Here is an 18,653-nt window from a genome sequence, read left to right as displayed (position 1 = left end):
GTGTTGGCAAACTCTCATAGGCTTCCTGTTCAGGCTGATTTGCAATGCAAATCTCTCTCTCTCTCTCTGCAAAGAATAAAACAAGAAAAGTACATAAAGAGCACAGCAGATAAAATACACAACATTAAAATCTATTTAAAAGCAACAGGTAAAAATAACATCAGCAGGCAAAAACTTGCTGGAATAAAAATGTTTTTTGCCAGCTGGCAAAAAGACAACCAGAGAATACGCCATCCATGCTTCAAGGAGTAAAGTCTTCCACAATATCAGTGTAGCTACTGAAAGGCCATGCCTCTTATCATCCGTGGTGCCTCTACCTTTGGTGAGACACAGTCAAGAGCCCAAACTTCTGATCTCAGGGAGCGACTGGTACAATATTCTTACTGCTCTTCTGGAACATTTGAAGCAGCTCTAAGACAGGTTACTCCCTGACACATGCACCCAAATTAATTTTTGGAACCAGCCATGGCCTCCTGTTTCCCCACCAACTCATCACCCTCCATGCCTTACATTTGTAACGTAAGAACTGCAGCACTTGCATGTCAAATCTGCAATTTAGGACAGATGTTCCAAGTATGCAATGACTGAGCTGGCTCTGATTACTAATCATTTCGGCTGTGAGCAAAAGCAGTGACTATTTATTTATTATTATTATTTATATATTAAATTTAGATACCACTGTTGACCCGAAGATCTCAGGGTCGTTCACAAGATTAAAAATACAGGATAAGAGCACAAGATAAATGGTTAAAAGAAAAACAAAGCAAAACAATAACCCTGGCTCCCAAGCAGTTCTGTGACACATTCCAGATTATCTTACCTGTACTGGATAACAGCAGGGTTGGCCTTAGCAGAGCAGTGAAACTTTACGGTGTTGTCTTCAAGGACAGGCTGAGGTTCAACTGACAGATTGACGAGAGGTGGATCTGTAAAGAGACAACAGCCAATCTATTAGCTATCACACCTTTGTGTGAGGAACTGTATCTTTCTGCAGTATTGCTTCCCCATTTTGTCCGGCTGCTGTGATGGATGATTGTGTAATAACTAACCAGCATACCTGTTTGACCTTAGAGTGCCAGAAGTCTTGTGTCCCCAAAGTGAAATCCCTTTTTGTGAGCGAATGATGGCTTTAAGAGCAGAGCAAGTCTGGGAGCAATTATTTCTTGTTCTGCAATTTCTTTTCTGAGTGACTTTGTGAAGGTCACTTTGCTGCTATGTGTGCCTGCCTCTTTATAGGCCTGCGAACACAAAAGATCTGTTGATCCAAACAGTTAACGCAGTGGACCAAAGATTGTAACACATTCTTGATACTGTGTAAGAGCTAATCTTTCACATACTGTATCTAGGATTGGGGGAGAAATTGGAGTCAGTTCACATTTAAAGGTGAACCTACTGATTTTGCATTTTCTGAAACCATACACATACCAAAAGCCAGTTATACTTTGAGCCTGTGATTTGAAATTTGCAGTCTTCCAAATTTTGCAATGCAGTTCTCTAGTCAAGTAATGGGTGCACAAATGCACGGTAGATTGTGTTGGTTTCTGCTCTCTTCACTGTGCAGCAAAGTGCTTGTCACAAGACAATGTTTACATTCCACAGTCAGAGCACTGTTGGGTTTTCCCACGGGAATGGGAAGCTGGATGTGACGTACACTGGCTTCCTGTTTTTCACTTTTTCTCTCGGTGTTCGTTATTCCGAGGAGAAGGACGGTTGCTTCTCTGCTCCAGAAGAGGCAAGATGCATGTTTGTAATTTCTCCACTTTGAACTGAAAATAAAGCAACTTTAAGCATGTGGCACGTACTGTTCATCATTCCGTTGTGCAAAGGACTCTGCAATATCAACATTTTGGTTATCGGGCCCAGAAAGGCGTAAATCAAACTGAAGAATGCCGGCAGAGGTACAGAGGAACGGATCGCGTTATCTGCTCTGCGCGTCAAGTTTGATTGATGAAGGTATGTGCTCATGCTGCCCGGAGCAGCCTGGCAGCCTGCCAGTTTCTAGTTTATGGCTTTGTGACTGGACTTTGTACTTTTAAAGCCGTTTTGCCGCGATAAAGGCTATGAGACACAAGCTCACATGCTTGATGGCTGAGAAAGCGAAAGTACTTTTTACAAGTGCTTTTGGAAGCAGTACTGTGACACAGCTTGATTAAAGCAGCAATGATGGATAATGCAAAGCTGGCTGATGCTTTTGGGATTCCTAAGCTCAATAAGAAAAATTACACGGAGTGGGTGCAGTATGCAGAGGCAATTCTGCGGAAAGAAGGTCTGTTCAATGTTATTACAGACAACCCCCCAGCTCCAATTACAGCTGAATGGGCTGCTAAGGATTCCAAAGCAAGGGGAACGCTTACGTTGATAGTATCCCCAGAAGAGCTCTGTCTGTTGCGTGGAAAGACCACAGCCAGAGAAATTTGGAACACTTTAAGAGAGGCTCACTTGAGGACAGAAGCTGGTTCCTCAATGTACTACTATGCCAAGCTGCATGGTATGGCTCTTGCTGAAGGTGGAGATGTGCGTACACATCTGATGGAGATGCAGAATCTGAGACATGAGCTGCAACAGAGAGGACTCAACTTTCCAGAGGCTGTGTATTCCTTCATGATACTACATTCTTTGGGTCCAAGTTGGGAGTCCGTTGCCACTCAGATTGCTGTTCAACCAACTGCTCAGCTCACAGTAGCCTATGTTACTGCCGTGATCCAGAATGAAGCAGATCGCCGGGGTGCTAGCTGCATGGATAAGGGGGAGTCTTCACAGACGTCATCCCAGAGTGCAGTGGAACCACCAGAGGGCGCCAAAGCTTTGAAGGCAGTGAAATGCTACTCGTGTGGACGTCTAGGCCATATGAAGAGGGAATGCAAATATCCCAGGGCCAAGACAGAGCAGCGCAGCGGAAGTTCATCGCGTGGAAAAGGCCAAAGCAAAGGCAAAGGTCCAGTGTCCAGGACAACGCAGCACAAGGCAATGGTCTCACGCTTCACTCCAAACGTCGCAAAGGTCCAGAAGACGTCTAGATCTTTCTTCGTTGTTGATTCAGCAGCTACCCACCACATGTGCAACGACAAGAGACTGTTCGTGTCATTTACACCGCAGGAAGGTGCGATTCACCAGGCGGATGACCACACGATCCCCAGTCAAGGCTACGGAACTGTTGTTCTTCACAGTTTGGACTTAGAGATACAGGATGTACTTTACGTTCCAGATGCCACACACAATCTTCTAAGTGTGATGCAGCTGAATGAACGGAACATTGACGTTTCCTTCAAGAACAAGAAATGCACCATCACAAAGAAAGACGATTATGTATTGCATGCTGAATGTGTTGATCGTTTGTTTGTTTTGTATTATGATGATGTTGTGCAGAATGATACTTGTTGCATTGCAGGTTCTAACAAAAGTTTGCATGCAGGATGCATTCATGATTTTCACAGGAAATTTGGTCATTTGCATTTTGAGGCAGTATCTAAAATGCCTACCTTGGTTGAAGGTATGACTATTAAACCCTGCAGGTACCACATGAAGTGCAAGGCATGCGCAGCAAACAAGGTGAAAATGGCTGCAAAAGGTAAGGTGTCTAGTAGGCAAGCTACAGAACCATACCAGATTGTTCATGCTGATTTAGTTGGTCCACTATCGCCCTCTTTGGGTGACAATAGGTTCTTCATGGTTCTCATTGATGCATTTTCCAGGTATATTTACGTGTACAATCTCAAGCAGAAATCAGAGGCTTTTCCAAGGTTTAAGGAATTCTGTGCTTGGTTGGAAAATGTGCATAGTAAGAAGATAAAAATTCTTTTCACAGATCGCGGGGGAGAATTCACTTCTCAGCAGTTTGAAGCTTTTCTGACTGAGAAAGGAATTCAACACGATTTGTCCAGTCCTCGCTCGCCATGGCAGAATGGGCTTTGCGAAAGGGCAAATCAAACATTGCTTCAAGGGTTAAAAACCTTGCTGCATGATGCAAATCTTCCAGAGAGTTATTGGGCCGAAGCTCTCTCGTGTTTTATTTACAGTTACAATCGCAGGTTATCTTCAGCGATTGGTTGTACCCCGTATGAGAAGATGTTTGGCAGGAAACCATACATCAAACACATGAAAATTTTTGGATCTGACATGTGGATTCACTCACCACAAAGCTCCAAGTTAGGCAAACGTGGATTGCATGGTATCTTTCTAGGTTATCAGAAAGGTTCTTACAGAATAATGATGACTGACTCTAAGACAATTAAGCTCACAAGAAGTGTTGAGTACAATGCCAAGTGGGGGGAGAATGTGGGAATTTTTCAATGTTATCCTGATGACAGTGATGAAACTGAGGATAAGCAACAACAACCCACACCCACTGATGAAGGTTCTGATTCTGAGTCTGAAACTGAATCGGATAATTCAGAGGATTTCAAGAGTGCGAAAGCCTCTATGCGACCCTCTGAAAGCTCTGATCAGGAATTGGAAGAACCATTGTTCACAATAGGTCACTTTTCTCCTAAGAAGGAAGAGGAGAGTGTTGAAGACCAAAGGCTGATTCGCAGGTCACAAAGAGCCACAAAAGGCAGACCTCCAAAGAGATTTGCTGATGAATTTGCTAAGACAGCAGTAGCAGCTGTTAAAAGCTCCAAGAAGGTATTTGAACCTTCAAGTTTCCAAGAAATCCAGGATTTGGATTCTAAGGAAGCTGAGCCATGGTTAAATGCCATGAAGGCTGAGCTTGATTCCTTAGAAAGGAACAAAACTTGGGAGCTAGTTCCAGTAGTTCCAGGAATGAAACTGCTTGGAAGCAAATGGGTCTTCAAAGCAAAGACTGATCAAAATGGCAAGATAGTCAGACACAAAGCCAGATTGGTAGCCAGAGGTTTTGCACAGGTACCAGGTGAAGACTATCACGAGACCTACTCACCCACGGTGAGATATGAGAGCATAAGGCTTATGCTCAAGCTAGCTGCAGAGGAGAGTCTACACATTAGTCACCACGATGTGAATACAGCATTTTTGTACGGATCTCTAGGTGAATCACTTTATATGCTTCCACCTGATGGAGTACAGGTAAAACAGGGATTTGTTTGTGCTCTGAAAAAGTCCCTTTATGGTCTCAAACAAAGTGCACGGTGTTGGCACACAAAACTCACTGAAGCATTGTTTTCTCTAGGTTTTCAACAAGGGAAAGCTGATCCATGTGTATTTGTCAAAGAGGAGGGGCAAAAGAAGCTGTATTGTTTGTTTTATGTTGATGATATTTTATTCTTTTGGAAAGATGTCTCAATGTACAATAACGCCCTAGCTCAACTGAAAGAGCACTTTGACATGAAAGATCTTGGTGAGGTAAACAACTACCTATCTCTGGAAATAGAGAGAGATCAAGATGGTAACATTCTAGTACACCAGTCACGGAAAATTGCTGATGTGTTAAGCAAACTAAACCTGATGGATGCTAACCCTGTAGACACACCGATGACAACAGGTTATCAGGTAGAGGACACTGAAGAAGCATTTTCTGACACTACACTGTACAGAAGTGTGCTAGGCAAGCTAAACTTCATTGCCAGATGTTCAAGACCTGACATTGCTGTTAGCTGTAATTTGCTAAGCAGACAAGTCAACAATCCTACTGTTAAGGATTGGAAAGCTCTGAAACGCATAGCACGCTATTTGAAAGGCACTATGCATTACAGACTGAGATTTAACAATCAGAAGTCTGGTGGTCTTGAGATTTTTGCAGATGCAAGTTTTGGAAGTGACACTATAGACAGGAAAAGTACGTCTGGAGTTTGCTACATGTACAATCAGGGTCTATTTGATTGGTCATGCAAGAAGCAAACAACAATTAGCTTAAGTACTTGTGAAGCTGAACTGAATGCACTGTCTTATTCACTTAAGGATTGTGAATGGTTGTTACAATTGTGCAAAGACATGAAAATTCCTGTCAAATGTCCAATCCAGGTTTACCAGGACAACAAAGCATGTTTGGCTTTGCTGAATTCGGAAGGTTGTAAGCAAAGCACGAAGCACTTGCAGTTGAAGTTGCAACATGCTAGGGAACATATTCAGAAGGGACTCGTAACGGTGTCCTATATGCCAGGTAATGAAATTCCTGCTGATGTATTGTCCAAGATTGTGTCAAGGGATCAACACTGTACCTATGTACAGAAGTTGGGTTTGTACTGATATTGTACGAACACGCTGCCCAGTGATGTTCACAGAAAGGGGGAGGATGTTGGTTTCTGCTCTCTTCACTGTGCAGCAAAGTGCTTGTCACAAGACAATGTTTACATTCCACAGTCAGAGCACTGTTGGGTTTTCCCACGGGAATGGGAAGCTGGATGTGACGTACACTGGCTTCCTGTTTTTCACTTTTTCTCTCGGTGTTCGTTATTCCGAGGAGAAGGACGGTTGCTTCTCTGCTCCAGAAGAGGCAAGATGCATGTTTGTAATTTCTCCACTTTGAACTGAAAATAAAGCAACTTTAAGCATGTGGCACGTACTGTTCATCATTCCGTTGTGCAAAGGACTCTGCAATATCAACAGATTGGGGTGTGTGCATAAAAATGCATATATTAGTGAAAACAACATACAAGAAAGCATTATGTTAGGGAAATTGTCTTGCCAAAGGTGTAGAACTGTGTACAAAAATGGGCATATTAGGAGAGATTCACACTAAAATGTTGGTGAATTTTCATGAGGGCTGTAGTCTGTGGCATAGTGGTATAGTCCAGGTACAGTTTTACCACCTCTCTTGCACCACCAGGCAGTGGTGGCTGGTGCCCACTGAGACTGGTGGGGTGGAAAGCAGAGAGACCAACAGTAGGGGGTAAAAGGTAAAGGTAAAGGTACCCCTGCCCGAACGGGCCAGTCTTGACAGACTGTGGGGTTTGTGCGCCCATCTCACATTTATTGGCCGGGGGCCAGCGCTGTCCGGGGACACTTCCGGGTCACGTGGCCAGCGTGACATCGCTGCTCTGGCGAGCCAGAGCCGCACACGGAACGCCGTTTACCTTCCCGCTGGTAAGCGGTACCTATTTATCTACTTGCACCCGGAGGTGCTTTCGAACTGCTAGGTGGGCAGGCGCTGGGACCGAACAGCGGGAGCGCACCCCGCCGCGGGGATTCGAACCGCCGACCTTTCGATCGGCATGCCCTAGGCGTTGAGGCTTTAGCCCACAGCGCCACCCGCGTCCCAACAGTAGGGGGAGCCAGAGCCAAATGACTACTGGAGCCAACTGATTCTTGTTTCATTGCCTGTTGAGTTCTACAAAGGAAACATGGAGACTAAGGAGGACGACGAAGAACCTCCTGGACTGGTTGTAAGTTATAATGCTGGCAGGTGGGGTCTGGCTGAGGGCAGACTGAGAGTAATGGGGCAGGGCCACTGAATCTGCCTCCTCCGAGACCAGGATTTGCATCTGGCAATTGACACATAGCCATAAGAATATAAGAAGAGCCCTGCTGGATCAGGCCAGTGGCCCAACTAGCCAAGCGCCCTCTTTTCCATTAAGGCCACCCAGATACACGTGGGAAGCCCACAAGGAGGACATGAATGCAACAGTGCTCTCCCACTCGTGATCTCAAACAACTGGTACTCAAGAGCACGCTGCCTCTGATCCTGGTGGTATTAACAGCCGTAATAATCAGCAGCCATTGATAATATTACATGCGCTGACAGTCACATTTAGTCATTTGCTATGGAGTATTCCTTGCGTCAGAAAGCAATAACTGAATTGTCAGCAGATGGGCATTGTTTAAAGGTAAGATGCCTTCAACAGCTTCCAAGGGGGCTTCCTTAATTTGTGAATCAGTTAACAATTGTTTCAGTGTATGTATCGCCCTTCAGCCATTCTGGCCAGTTGTTGCAGGGGGGAAAAACCAGGCTGCTGGTGAAAAGGGAGTTAATTCCTGTGTGGCAAATTAAGTTGTCACACAGAAAATTTGAAACAGGAGGCTCTTGTCATCTCACAGATCTGTTCCCTCTCTGCTGTCTGAGCCAGATTGGCTCAATTTCCCAATTGTGTTCTGGCTGACACAATTGCTGGAGGCGGATGATCCATTATGCTCCACTTGGCACCTCATACCAACTGAGATATAATCCATGTGCCCTGCTGGTGGGCAGGTTAGGAAGAATCTCTCTCTCTCTCTCTCTCTCTCTCTCTCTTTCTCTCTTACACACACACACACACACACACACACACACACACACACACTCTCTCTCTCACACACATTCCCCCCAAAACCCAACATGTTTTCCATTCCAACATAGGAGTATAAGGATTGAAGACTGGTGTCACTCTGAAGATGACAACACCAACACGACTAAGCTGGGATCAGAGGAGGCCACCCTGGCAATATTTCTCATATAACTGGAGTTCCTTTCCTTTTTATTGTACGGACTCAGATATTAGTTTTTAGAATGTCAAATCTGTGGGCTATTAATAATCTTGAACTTGAGGCCGTTGCATTAAGACAAGGAAAATAACCTCAAGGTAAGAAGAGCATTGCCAATGGCCCATCAAGTCCAGCATCGTGATTTCAGAGTGGTCAACTAGATAGCTATGAGAAACCTGCAGTCAGGATGAGTGCAAGAAAAAGCTGTGGAAAAAAAAAGCTGTTCAATACAGGAATGGAATGGAATGAGTGAATGTGTGAAACAGAGCAAAATGGAAAAATACATACATGTTTATTTATTTACCACTTAATGCCAAAATAGATTTCTAAGTGGCTTACAAAGTGTAAGAACCAAAGTATATAGCGTACCATACACTTTATATTTTGCTACATGGCATGATATTATTTCTTATATGAATAATGAGGGACACAGTGCCACCACCATATGGCTAAGAATGTATAGAACCTTTATACTCAATATTGATGGAACTCACAGGTGGGATGTGTATGTGTGTGTGTATGTGTGTGTGTGTTTGTGTGTGTATTCTACACGGAGTATTTGTACAATCTAACACTTTAGTACCCCTTTGGAGGTGCACTGTATGTTTGTACTTTTGTCCTTCCCAGCTGTGACGCTTTACGCTTTACATTTTTTCTTCTCTTTCTTTTTGTTATTTTTAATTAAACAAACAAACAAACAAATCAATAAAACATTTTAAAACAAGCTAAATTATACATATGAAAGTTCTGCCTCTAGCATTTGATATGTGATACCTGCCTCACACATCCAAGTAATCTCTTGAAACTGATGGCATAATGAATATGCAGATGGAGAAATTGGCCCTCCTATTAACTACTGAAATCCTTAATTCCAGGTGTGCGGTGCAATTGTATGCATGCTTACTCAGAAGTCCTATTCTGTTCAATGGTGCTTTCTCCCAGAGAAGTGTGCGTAGGTTTGTAGCCTGAGACTGCCTTACCCTAGCTTCAACTTCTGCAAACTGAGAATGCCAGTTAACCTTCTCTGATTCCTCTAGGTCAGGCTTCCTCAGTCACGGCCCTCCAGATGTTTCGAGACTACAATTCCCATCATCCCTGACCACTGGTTCTACTAGCTAGGGATTATGGGAGTTGTAGGCCAAAAGCATTGGAGGGTCGAGGTTGAGGAAGCCTGCTCTAGGTTTATCAAACCCATGCCCTCTAGATGTTTTGGACTACGACTTCCATCATGGCAATGCTGGTTGGGGCTGCTGGGAGGAGAAAAAGAGTCCAACAACATCTGAATGGCATCAGCATGGGGAAATGCCTAAAGCACCCTGCATTTAATGTGCATGTAACATTACACAATGAGGGATGCGGGTGGCGCTGTGGTCTAAACCACAGAGCCTAGGGCTAGCCGATCAGAAGGTTGACGGTTCGAATCCCTGCGATGGGGTGAGCTCCTGTTGTTCGGTCCCAGCTCTTGTCCACCTAGCAGTTCAAAAGCACATCAAAGTGCAAGCAGGTAAATAGGTACCGCTCCAGCAGGAAGGTAAACAGCGTATCTGTGCGCTGCTCTGGTTCACTAGAAGCGGCTTTGTCATGCTGGCCACATTGACCCGGAAGCTGTACGCCAGCTCCCTCCGCCAGTAAAGCGAGATGAGCACCGCAACCTCAGAGTCATCCACGACTAGACCTAACGGTCAGGGGTAGCTTTACCTTTAGCACTGCACATGAAAATAGAGAGTGGCTATGAAGGAAATAAAATTTAAAAATCACTGCTTCAAATTGCTCCCACTTAACACTGCAGTGCACAATGGTTTTGGGGGAGCACCTGCTAATTTGAAAAAAAGGCATTTATTCTCGCTCATCAGCCTCAAAATCCCTGCCAAGCTCTTATTGGTGTCATATTCCTTTCAGCTTTTAAGGCTCTAGCTTGCCTTTTTTCCTTAAAAACCAAACCAAACCCTAACGTAATATAATGACAAACATCTAAGTTACAAGGGGTGCAGAGAAAGGGAAGACAAAGTTAAAAGGGTAAGAAAGGGCAATAAGAAAACAAACAAACCGCACCCTCTAATCTGTATGGATGGTTTGGCTTTCAGACAATGGAGCACTGCACAACATAGAACACTATGAGATCACTCCCATAAACTTGAGCCAGAATGGCCAGTGGTCAATGGTTATGAGATTGGAGTCAAAACATATTGAGGGAACCTAGGTTTGGAAGGCAGGCATAGGCTATGAGCTGAGATGTAGTTCCCCAGCTCCCAACCCCCCTAGATGGTCCAGTAGGATACCATGGTCAATGGTATCAGAAGCCACTGAAAGATCCAACAGAACTAGGAAACAGCTTTCACCTCTGTCCCTAGCCCACCGAAGATCATCAACAAGCATGACCATGGCAGTTTCAGTCCCATGATGAGGCCTGAACCCTGATTGGAAGAAATCCAAATGGTCTGCATCCTCCATGTGTGCCTGGAGTTGTTCAGCGACCACCCGCTCAATTATCTTGGCCAAGAATGGAAGATTTGAGGCAGGGCGATAATTGGCTATGATGGCCGGGTCCAAAGATGGTTTTTAAAGAAGCGGTTTAATAACCACTTCTTTAAGTGGGTCTGTGGAGATTCCCTCACAGAGGGAAGCATTCATCACCCCACAAAGCCTAGCCCTGCCTGGCTCCCTTTTATGAACCAGGATGGGCAAGGATCAAGGAGACAGGTGATCGGTCTCACTCGTCCAAGCGGCCTGCCCACATCTGAACCAACTTTCACTGAGGGGAACCTGTTTTTATTGCTGGGGCTCAGCCCAAGTGCATGTGAAGTGAGAAGGAAGTTGGATGCACCACTGAGCACCTGCACTGTTATCTCCTTCACCAATGAGTGATCACAATCAGCCTCTGCACATTGGTGAAAAAGAGACAGACTAGACTTCTCCAACCTGTCACTCTCCAGCTGCTTTGGACTACAATTCCCATCAGTCCCAGCCAGCATGGCATTAGGTGGGGGAAGAACTGTGATATAAGTTTTGTATCAGAGGGTACAAGTCCCAGGCAGTTTGGAGCCCCAGCACCTCTCCTTTTTAGAAATTCTGCACTAATTATGGTGCAGATTGATTTGCTAGCCTGTGCTAATGACTGCTCTTCTGTTTGCAAGAATGTCTGTAATGGTTGTTTAGCAGAGAACAAGCACCCAATTCAACACTTCTACTGGCCAGATGGAAAAAGAACCTTTTCTGAATGGTCACCCGTCCATCTGCTTCTTATGAATATTAATCAGATGATTGGCAGAGCCATCAGTGCAGAATGGAGTCGGTCCCTAAAGTTAGTGTGGCTCCTTGGAACGTGGCTGTAAGAGGGAGAACGAGAGAGAGAGGTGGTGGTGGGAGGAGTCCGACCGCTTAGACTTTTGGAGCCCTTCACTCAAAAGATTGCAGATTATTCATGATCCACCTGTTCTTCTGCTGACAAATTATCAGCTCTTAACCAGAGCAGAAGGGAGAAGGAGCCAGTAACTTCTGTTCATTTCTCCAGCAACTGGCCTTATTGTCACACCAGATCATTTGTGTATTGCTGAAATCAAAGCTGCCATAAGGGCAAGAAGGACTTTTGCAAAGCCTTGCTGAACAGAAGTGACAGTCAAGCTTCACAGCCTCATTTTGTCCCCACAATATCACCTCTGTTCAGTGTCTCCATTTTGTGTGGAAATGTTCACTGGCAAGAGCTAACAAAGGAGAGCAGAGTACATTTTCAGGTTCCATTGACACCCTCTACTGATGTGAAAAAGAAAATGTCCCACCAATATGTTCACTAGTTTGGGAACTCTATGAAGTGCCAAGCAGAATCTTCTCTGCTTCCTAATACAAGACAACACTGTACCACTTACCACTTATCAATTAGCAACTGAGCTATTGTGGCCAACCAATTAGTTCCAAGTCCACCCACATGCAGAAACCACCATCTAGTAAAAAACAATAATAATAATGCAGAGAACCACTCAAATTTATTGATTTTTTGTTTATGCATCTGGAAATCTTCCTTTTAGTTGCCACCCTAGTCTTTGCAACCTTCTGCCTTTGTAATAACGTAAAAGGTCTTGGATAATTGAAACCAATACAGTGGTACCTTGGGTTAAGTACATAATTCGTTCCGGAGGTCCGTTCTTAACCTGAAACTGTTCTTAACCTGAAGCACCACTTTAGCTAATGGGGCCTCCCGCTGCCGCTGCGCTGCGCTGCCAGAGCACGTTTTCTGTTCTCATCTTGAAGCAAAGTTCTTAACCCGAGGTACTATTTCTGGGTTAGTGGAGTCTATAACCTGAAGCGTCTGTAACCTGAAGCGTATGTAACCCGAAGTACCACTGTATTACTGGGCGATAAAGTCTGACTGATTCTTGAAGCTCAGGTTTTCAGTACCTTGATGGACTTGAGGAATGCCTGTTGATCTTGCCTTCTTTTGGATTCACCTTGATAATGAAGACCTTCAGTCTCTCTCCTTCTGATGTTTGTTCCGGCAGATCATAAGTCTAATTTCTTCTTTCTTGCTTTCCAGCACCCACTACTTCCCTTTTATCTCTCTCACTCACTGTTGCGCTTGAATCACTGCCATGCCAGCTCTCCTTGTATCTCCCTCTCTTTCCCCTCCTTCTTGAGACAAGCCCATCAGCCCCAGCCAGCATGGCCAATGATCAGGGATAATGGGAGTTGGAGGCCCCAAAACAGTTGAAAGGCCACAGGTTCTCTACATCTCTGTAAGATGACTTTTGCATCCTCATTTTTGTCTGGTTACCATAAGAAGCTGCTTCAACTGAGTCAGACCCATAAACAAAACAAAACAAAAAAAACTCTGAGCAGATAACAGCAAATAAATCTCTATTTCTGTCTTTATCCACTTTTTTACACCAAAAACGTTCAAAGTTTATTCCTTGAGGGGCCCCTTGGCCTGTTGATATGTCTGCTTTGGCTCTCCTGCTTGTTTGCTTTCAAGTTCTTGTCTGTTGCAAAGGATTCTAGGAAATATTCTATGGCACACACTCAACTCACAGGAGGCACTGCCTGCTGGGCTTCCCTGTTGCCATCTGTGAACTAAGAGCATTCCCTAGAAATAGTCCAACACTCCCTGCGCCTACATGTGAATCACAAGAGGCCCCATCTGTATTGGCATGCTGCTGGCTTTTGAAAATGCATGTGTTTACACAGACATACCCTTGATCTCTTAACCCAAGTGTCCTGTTTTAATTGCTTTGCTGTTTTCATGATTTTGTTTTATTGCTTATGGTTTTTTTAAAATGGGTGCTTTTTAATTATGGATGTTTATATTTCAATGTTTGTGTAACTGGTTGTTATACTTTGCAAACCTCTTAGAAGCCTGTCAGACAGTCTTTCATAGAAGCTCATCCACAATGATTGATATCCTCTTTAAAGAACCACAAGGGTCTCCAGAGCGCAGTGTGGAAACCCATGTTTTTACATGGAGGAAGGAAGCTTCAGCTGGCAATGGCGGCGGTAGCAAAGCTCCGAAAGGAAGCTAGATAGAAGGGAGAGAATAAATAACTGGACTGTGGTAGGCAGTGTGGCTTGTGATAGGCCATCCTTTGTTGGCTACAACTTCATCAAGGCTGCTGGTACTTTACCAAGATTCCTTCTTTGTTGGGAGTGCAGCCACCTGCCTTTGGCTGGGAAATTATGATGAGAAATTATAGGTATTTTCAATTTAGCCTAATCTCATTTTAAAATGCGCAATCCAAACAACAATAAAGGCAGACACAGGTTGGAATATAAATGAGCTGTGCTCCCATAACATCCCTGAGATATATAGCACACTCCTAATTCATTTGCAGGCATCCTGACACTTCCCCATTGTTAGACAACAACAGCTAATCACCTTCCTTTGCTAAATATGAATCACATTTCTCTTTAGTAGCTTCCCCATTGTTTGATAGTTTAGTAGCTGTGGTTAGGATGTACAGGAGAATCCTCTTTGTATACTGAAGGAGAGCAAGCACCCTCTTACTCTGAAAGTTGTTCATTTTTTTTAAAAAAGCAAATTAACAATAAGAATGAATGAAAGCCTTTGAACTTTCCTTTGCAAATGGAATCATGATTTCTAATGATCTGGTAATGGCATGCCAAAGATTCCCCACCAGAAATAAAGTAACATTTACATAAGTGATCGTTCAACATAATGTAATTCCACTCGGTTGCAACTGATAATTCATGCCTGGCTTTTTGTAATTCATTTGAATTACCAAGTCTCCTTGGCTCATTTTCTTAGCTTGTGAAGAATTCACAACCTGAATGGCCGAATGTTATAAGCCACGAACAATTGTCTTCCAAAGTCCTAGTACTGAGAAACACATTTTTTCCTTGGGAACTATGATTCATTCCTCCAACCGTTTTAAGAAGGTGAAAAAGCTATTTACTCTTACAGTGCAATCCCATATATGTAAACGCAGAATTAAGTACCATTGTATCCAATAGGACTTACTCCCAGGTAACTGTGTCTAAGATTGTAGCCTTAGTGGTTCTGCGTGAGTCACAGTTCTGAACATGTCTCTTGATTGGGAGAAGACAGCCTTCTGTAAGAATGGGTGACTCCTGTGACTTTGTGCAGGGAGTGATTGGATTATCTAAGCACCTTCAGATTCAGATATGCAGAAAATAATTGCACCCAACTTCAGGGCTGATTGGAAGAATGCAAGGCTACATTCATGAATCATGCAGAGATCCAGTAGACAACCTCCTCTTTTGATGTATTTATGTTATAGACTTAAAAATAAAATAAAATCCTGCCCATCTAATGCATATGCATTACTCAGGGGAGATTACGGTGAGTAAAATAACAATTGGTGGAATTCAACTGTGCACTAAAGTGATCTTTAAGTGCAAGTATTTCTGCTTTCCTGACAAAACGCCTTTCCTTCTCCTCCCCCATGCCCTGTTCTGTGGGTTCTCAAAACCCTCCAGAACAGATTTGGGAAGGAGGTGAGAGTCACGTGGGGGGAAGAGTAAAGTGCCTTTGGGTTAAGCAAGACTCATTGTGCTAGCTTCTGCTTCTGCAACAACTTAGTTGAATCTGGTGCAGACTCATTAAAAAGCAATGCTAACAGTACAAAGTATAACTGAGTCAGGTGCAGTGGCTAAAATGCAATTTTGAAATAAAATCATAATCTGTGTGTCATGGCCAAAGTCTGTTGAAATAATGTCTTCATTAGTTGGCAGAAGACAACCCAAGAGGAGGCAGGTTGTTCTACAGTATAGCCACTGAGAAGGCACTGTCTCTTGTCACCACCAACCATGCATGGAAACCTTAGGTGGGACACAGGGACAGGCCTTTCCCTCTGAACTGGGTGGAAGTTGGTATGGGAGAAGGTGGTCCCTATAATTTCCTGGACCCAAGTCATTTAGGGCTTTAAAGGTCATCCACACATTGGACTTTGCCTGCAAATGAAGTGGTAATCAGCCCACCCTCACTAACATCCTTACTCTTGCATTCTAGACCAGGGTTTTCCAAGCTTGGAGCTGTTTTTGGACTACAACTCCCAACATCCCTAGCTAGCAGAAACAGTGGTCAGGGATGATGGGAATTGTGGTCCAAAAGCTGTTGGAAGACCCAAGTTTGGGAAACCCTGTTCTAGACCACCTGAAGTTTAATTTATGCCATGGGAAAATTATTCAGGTGTAATTTGCCCCTATTCCAGACTCTGTTCAGGAGCTGGCTGAGCTAGCCTGAACCTGGCAGAGGGTCACATGACAGAACTGAATGGAGATTGGAATGCGGGCAAGTCTCCCCCACTACTCCATCACGCCCCAACCACACTCGCCACTCCCCTTTGGGAGTGTCATTTCAGCTGGCTTTGGCTGAACTGGCTAAGTCCCAGCTGAGCAGGGATGAGAGACTTCAGTTTCGCCCAATATCCCTGTATTCCAAGTTTCCTCATGCTAGCAGATCTTGGATTGGACTGCACAGTAAAATACACATTACCACAGCCAATCTGTTTTCCTCCACAATGGACAGAGCTGATATATCCACTCCACACTGGATGAGTTCTTTGGGCTCATAGGACACAAGCATTTATTTTGTGGCCTGCTCCTCTGATTGGGGTAGATGAAGCCACGTGCTACTGCTGCCATTTTAAAACTTCTGTTCTTGGCTGTTCCTTTTGCATTTTGTTCTGATTTTGGATGTATGTTAAATGGTTTTATTATGCTTGTTTCATCCTGCTACTGTTAGCCGTACAGTGGTACCTCAGATTACAGATGCTTCAGGTTACAGACGGTTCAGGTTACAGACTCTGCTAACCCAGAAATAGTACCTCGGGTTAAGAACTTTGCTTCAGGATGAGAACAGAAATTGTGCAGTGGCGGTGCGGTGGCAGCGGGAGGCCCCATTAGCTAAAGTGGTACCTCAGGTTAAGAACAGTTTCAGGTTAAGAACGGACCTCCGGAACGAATTAAGTTCTTAACCTGAGGTACCACTGTATTTACAATCTCTGAATGGAAAGACTACCTCTCTTAACTGCTATCTTAGTCCCGCAAAGCCAAAAAAGTGTCCATCAAGCCTAGGGCAGAGGCTGAAAGCAGGTCTAAGGTAAAGGTTAAGGGACCCCTGGCCATTAGGTCCAGTCATGACCGACTCTGGTGTTGCAGCGCTCATCTTGTTCTATAGGCCGAGGGAGCCGGTGTACAGCTTCCGGGTCATGTGGCCAGCATGACTAAGCTGCTTCTGGCGAACCAGAACAGTGCATGGAAATGCCGTTTACCTTCCCGCTGGAGCGGTACCTTTTTATCTACTTGCACTTCAACGTGCTTTCGAACTGCTAGGTGGGCAGGAGCTGGGACCAAGCAACAGGAGCTCACCCTGTCGCGTGGATTCGAACAGCCGACCTTCTGATCGGCAAGCCCTAGGCTCTGTGGTTTAACCCACAGCGCCACCTGCGTCCCTCAAAAGCAGGTCTACTAGCTGCCTAATGAACCCTCTGAGAGACAGGAGTGGTCTTGCAGTGGCCCTGAGGGCTAAAAATCCAGCAAATGGCAGGATTTTGAAAGTTACCTGATACATATTCTTGCAAAACCTGGCTCGCCTTCTTGAACTCCCATTTCCACCTCAAGCCTCCCCCACCACCTTCAGGCACATCTCCAACTCACCAACAGGCCTTAAACATTTCCTCCCCTCTCTCTTGCTTTTGGAAACAAGCCAAAGTTGCTAATGCAAACTCAGGAGTGTTAGCGTAGCAGGAGAAAGCTGTGAATGCTGGCGGAAGAGTCAGGAGTAACCTCGCGCTGCTCCTTCCTGGCACACAGGATATGAATTTCCATACAGCCACTGGGTTCTGGCAGTATAAATAGTTTATGGCATATCAAACTATTAAACATGATTTTAATCCCACTTGTGATGTTCAGCACATAACTCACAGGAGGCCTGCTTTGATGTGGTTGGTGGAACGGAAATCACTTTGAACAGATGTTCCAACTGGAGTTGCTTAGTCTCTCTTTTTTTTCTTACAAACCCCAGGTCTCTTTTTAGGGGTGGAGAGCTGGATTGACACTTCAGTTTAGTGACAGCTTAGGGCTGATTCTCACTACCTTCTGCTTGAGCACCAGTGGTTCATCTTAACCAGGATTTTTTTCCTTATCATAAAAACGTGAGGTTTCGCTGAATTTATCTAACTAGAGGGATCCTAAAGTGAGGGACCCTTGTTGCCAGATATTTCTGATTGGCTTTTAAGCAGCAAAAACCTTTTTTCTGCCAAGTCATTTATGGAGCAATTGATTCACAAAACGAATTCATTTCTTACACCTTTAATCTTAAAAGCAGAGACCACCAAGGTTTGATGTTGTGCGCACAGTGGAAGCTGGAACATGCACACTGCGGCTTCCTCACTTGGCCCAAACAGCAAAGGCCAACTTCTTAAGCATCAGCCAGTTGGACCAAGCTGCTTAAGAATTAGAGAGCTTCATGGCCCTAATGTCATGGGCAGTGTTTCTGAGGAACCATCCCCTTTCATGTCAGGAGAGAGTCCCTTGCCAGATCAGAAGTGCCTGGCATCTAGTGGGCTGCTTTTGCCTTAGGAAGAGACTTTGCCCAAGTTTTTTTTTAAAAAAAATGTGGCAGTGCTTCTCATCCAGCTGTGCCGCTTAAATATATGCAACTGCTTTAGACAAAGCCAAAATATTGAACTATGTGCTTTGGTAGCTTTCTGGCTGCTGTCTGAAACAAAATGGGTCTTCTGGGAGGTGCTCTGAGTTCACATCCACTCCATACATTGAAAGCAGGTGACTTCCTCACAACAATCCTTGGAATA

The 18,653-nt window shown here is 44.4% G+C and overlaps 1 protein-coding gene across 3 annotated transcripts in view; it reads right to left on the bottom strand.

Annotated features, from left to right (window-relative positions):
• KIRREL3 (kirre like nephrin family adhesion molecule 3) overlaps positions 1–18,653 on the bottom strand; it is a 767,195-nt gene that overhangs the window by 143,505 nt on the left and 605,037 nt on the right. For all 3 annotated transcript variants that reach the window (XM_082200407.1, XM_082200409.1, XM_082200408.1), the window contains one exon: positions 821–926. In XM_082200407.1, coding sequence (XP_082056533.1) covers positions 821–926 — 106 coding nt within the window. The remainder of the gene's footprint in view (positions 1–820; positions 927–18,653) is intronic.

The sequence above is a fragment of the Podarcis vaucheri genome (genome assembly GCF_965113315.1).
Source record: "Podarcis vaucheri genome assembly, chromosome: 15".
In the NCBI taxonomy this organism is placed as follows: Eukaryota; Metazoa; Chordata; class Lepidosauria; order Squamata; family Lacertidae; genus Podarcis; species Podarcis vaucheri.
The sequence above is the reverse complement of the archived record's forward strand: the minus strand, read 5'-3'. Positions and strand labels throughout refer to the sequence as shown.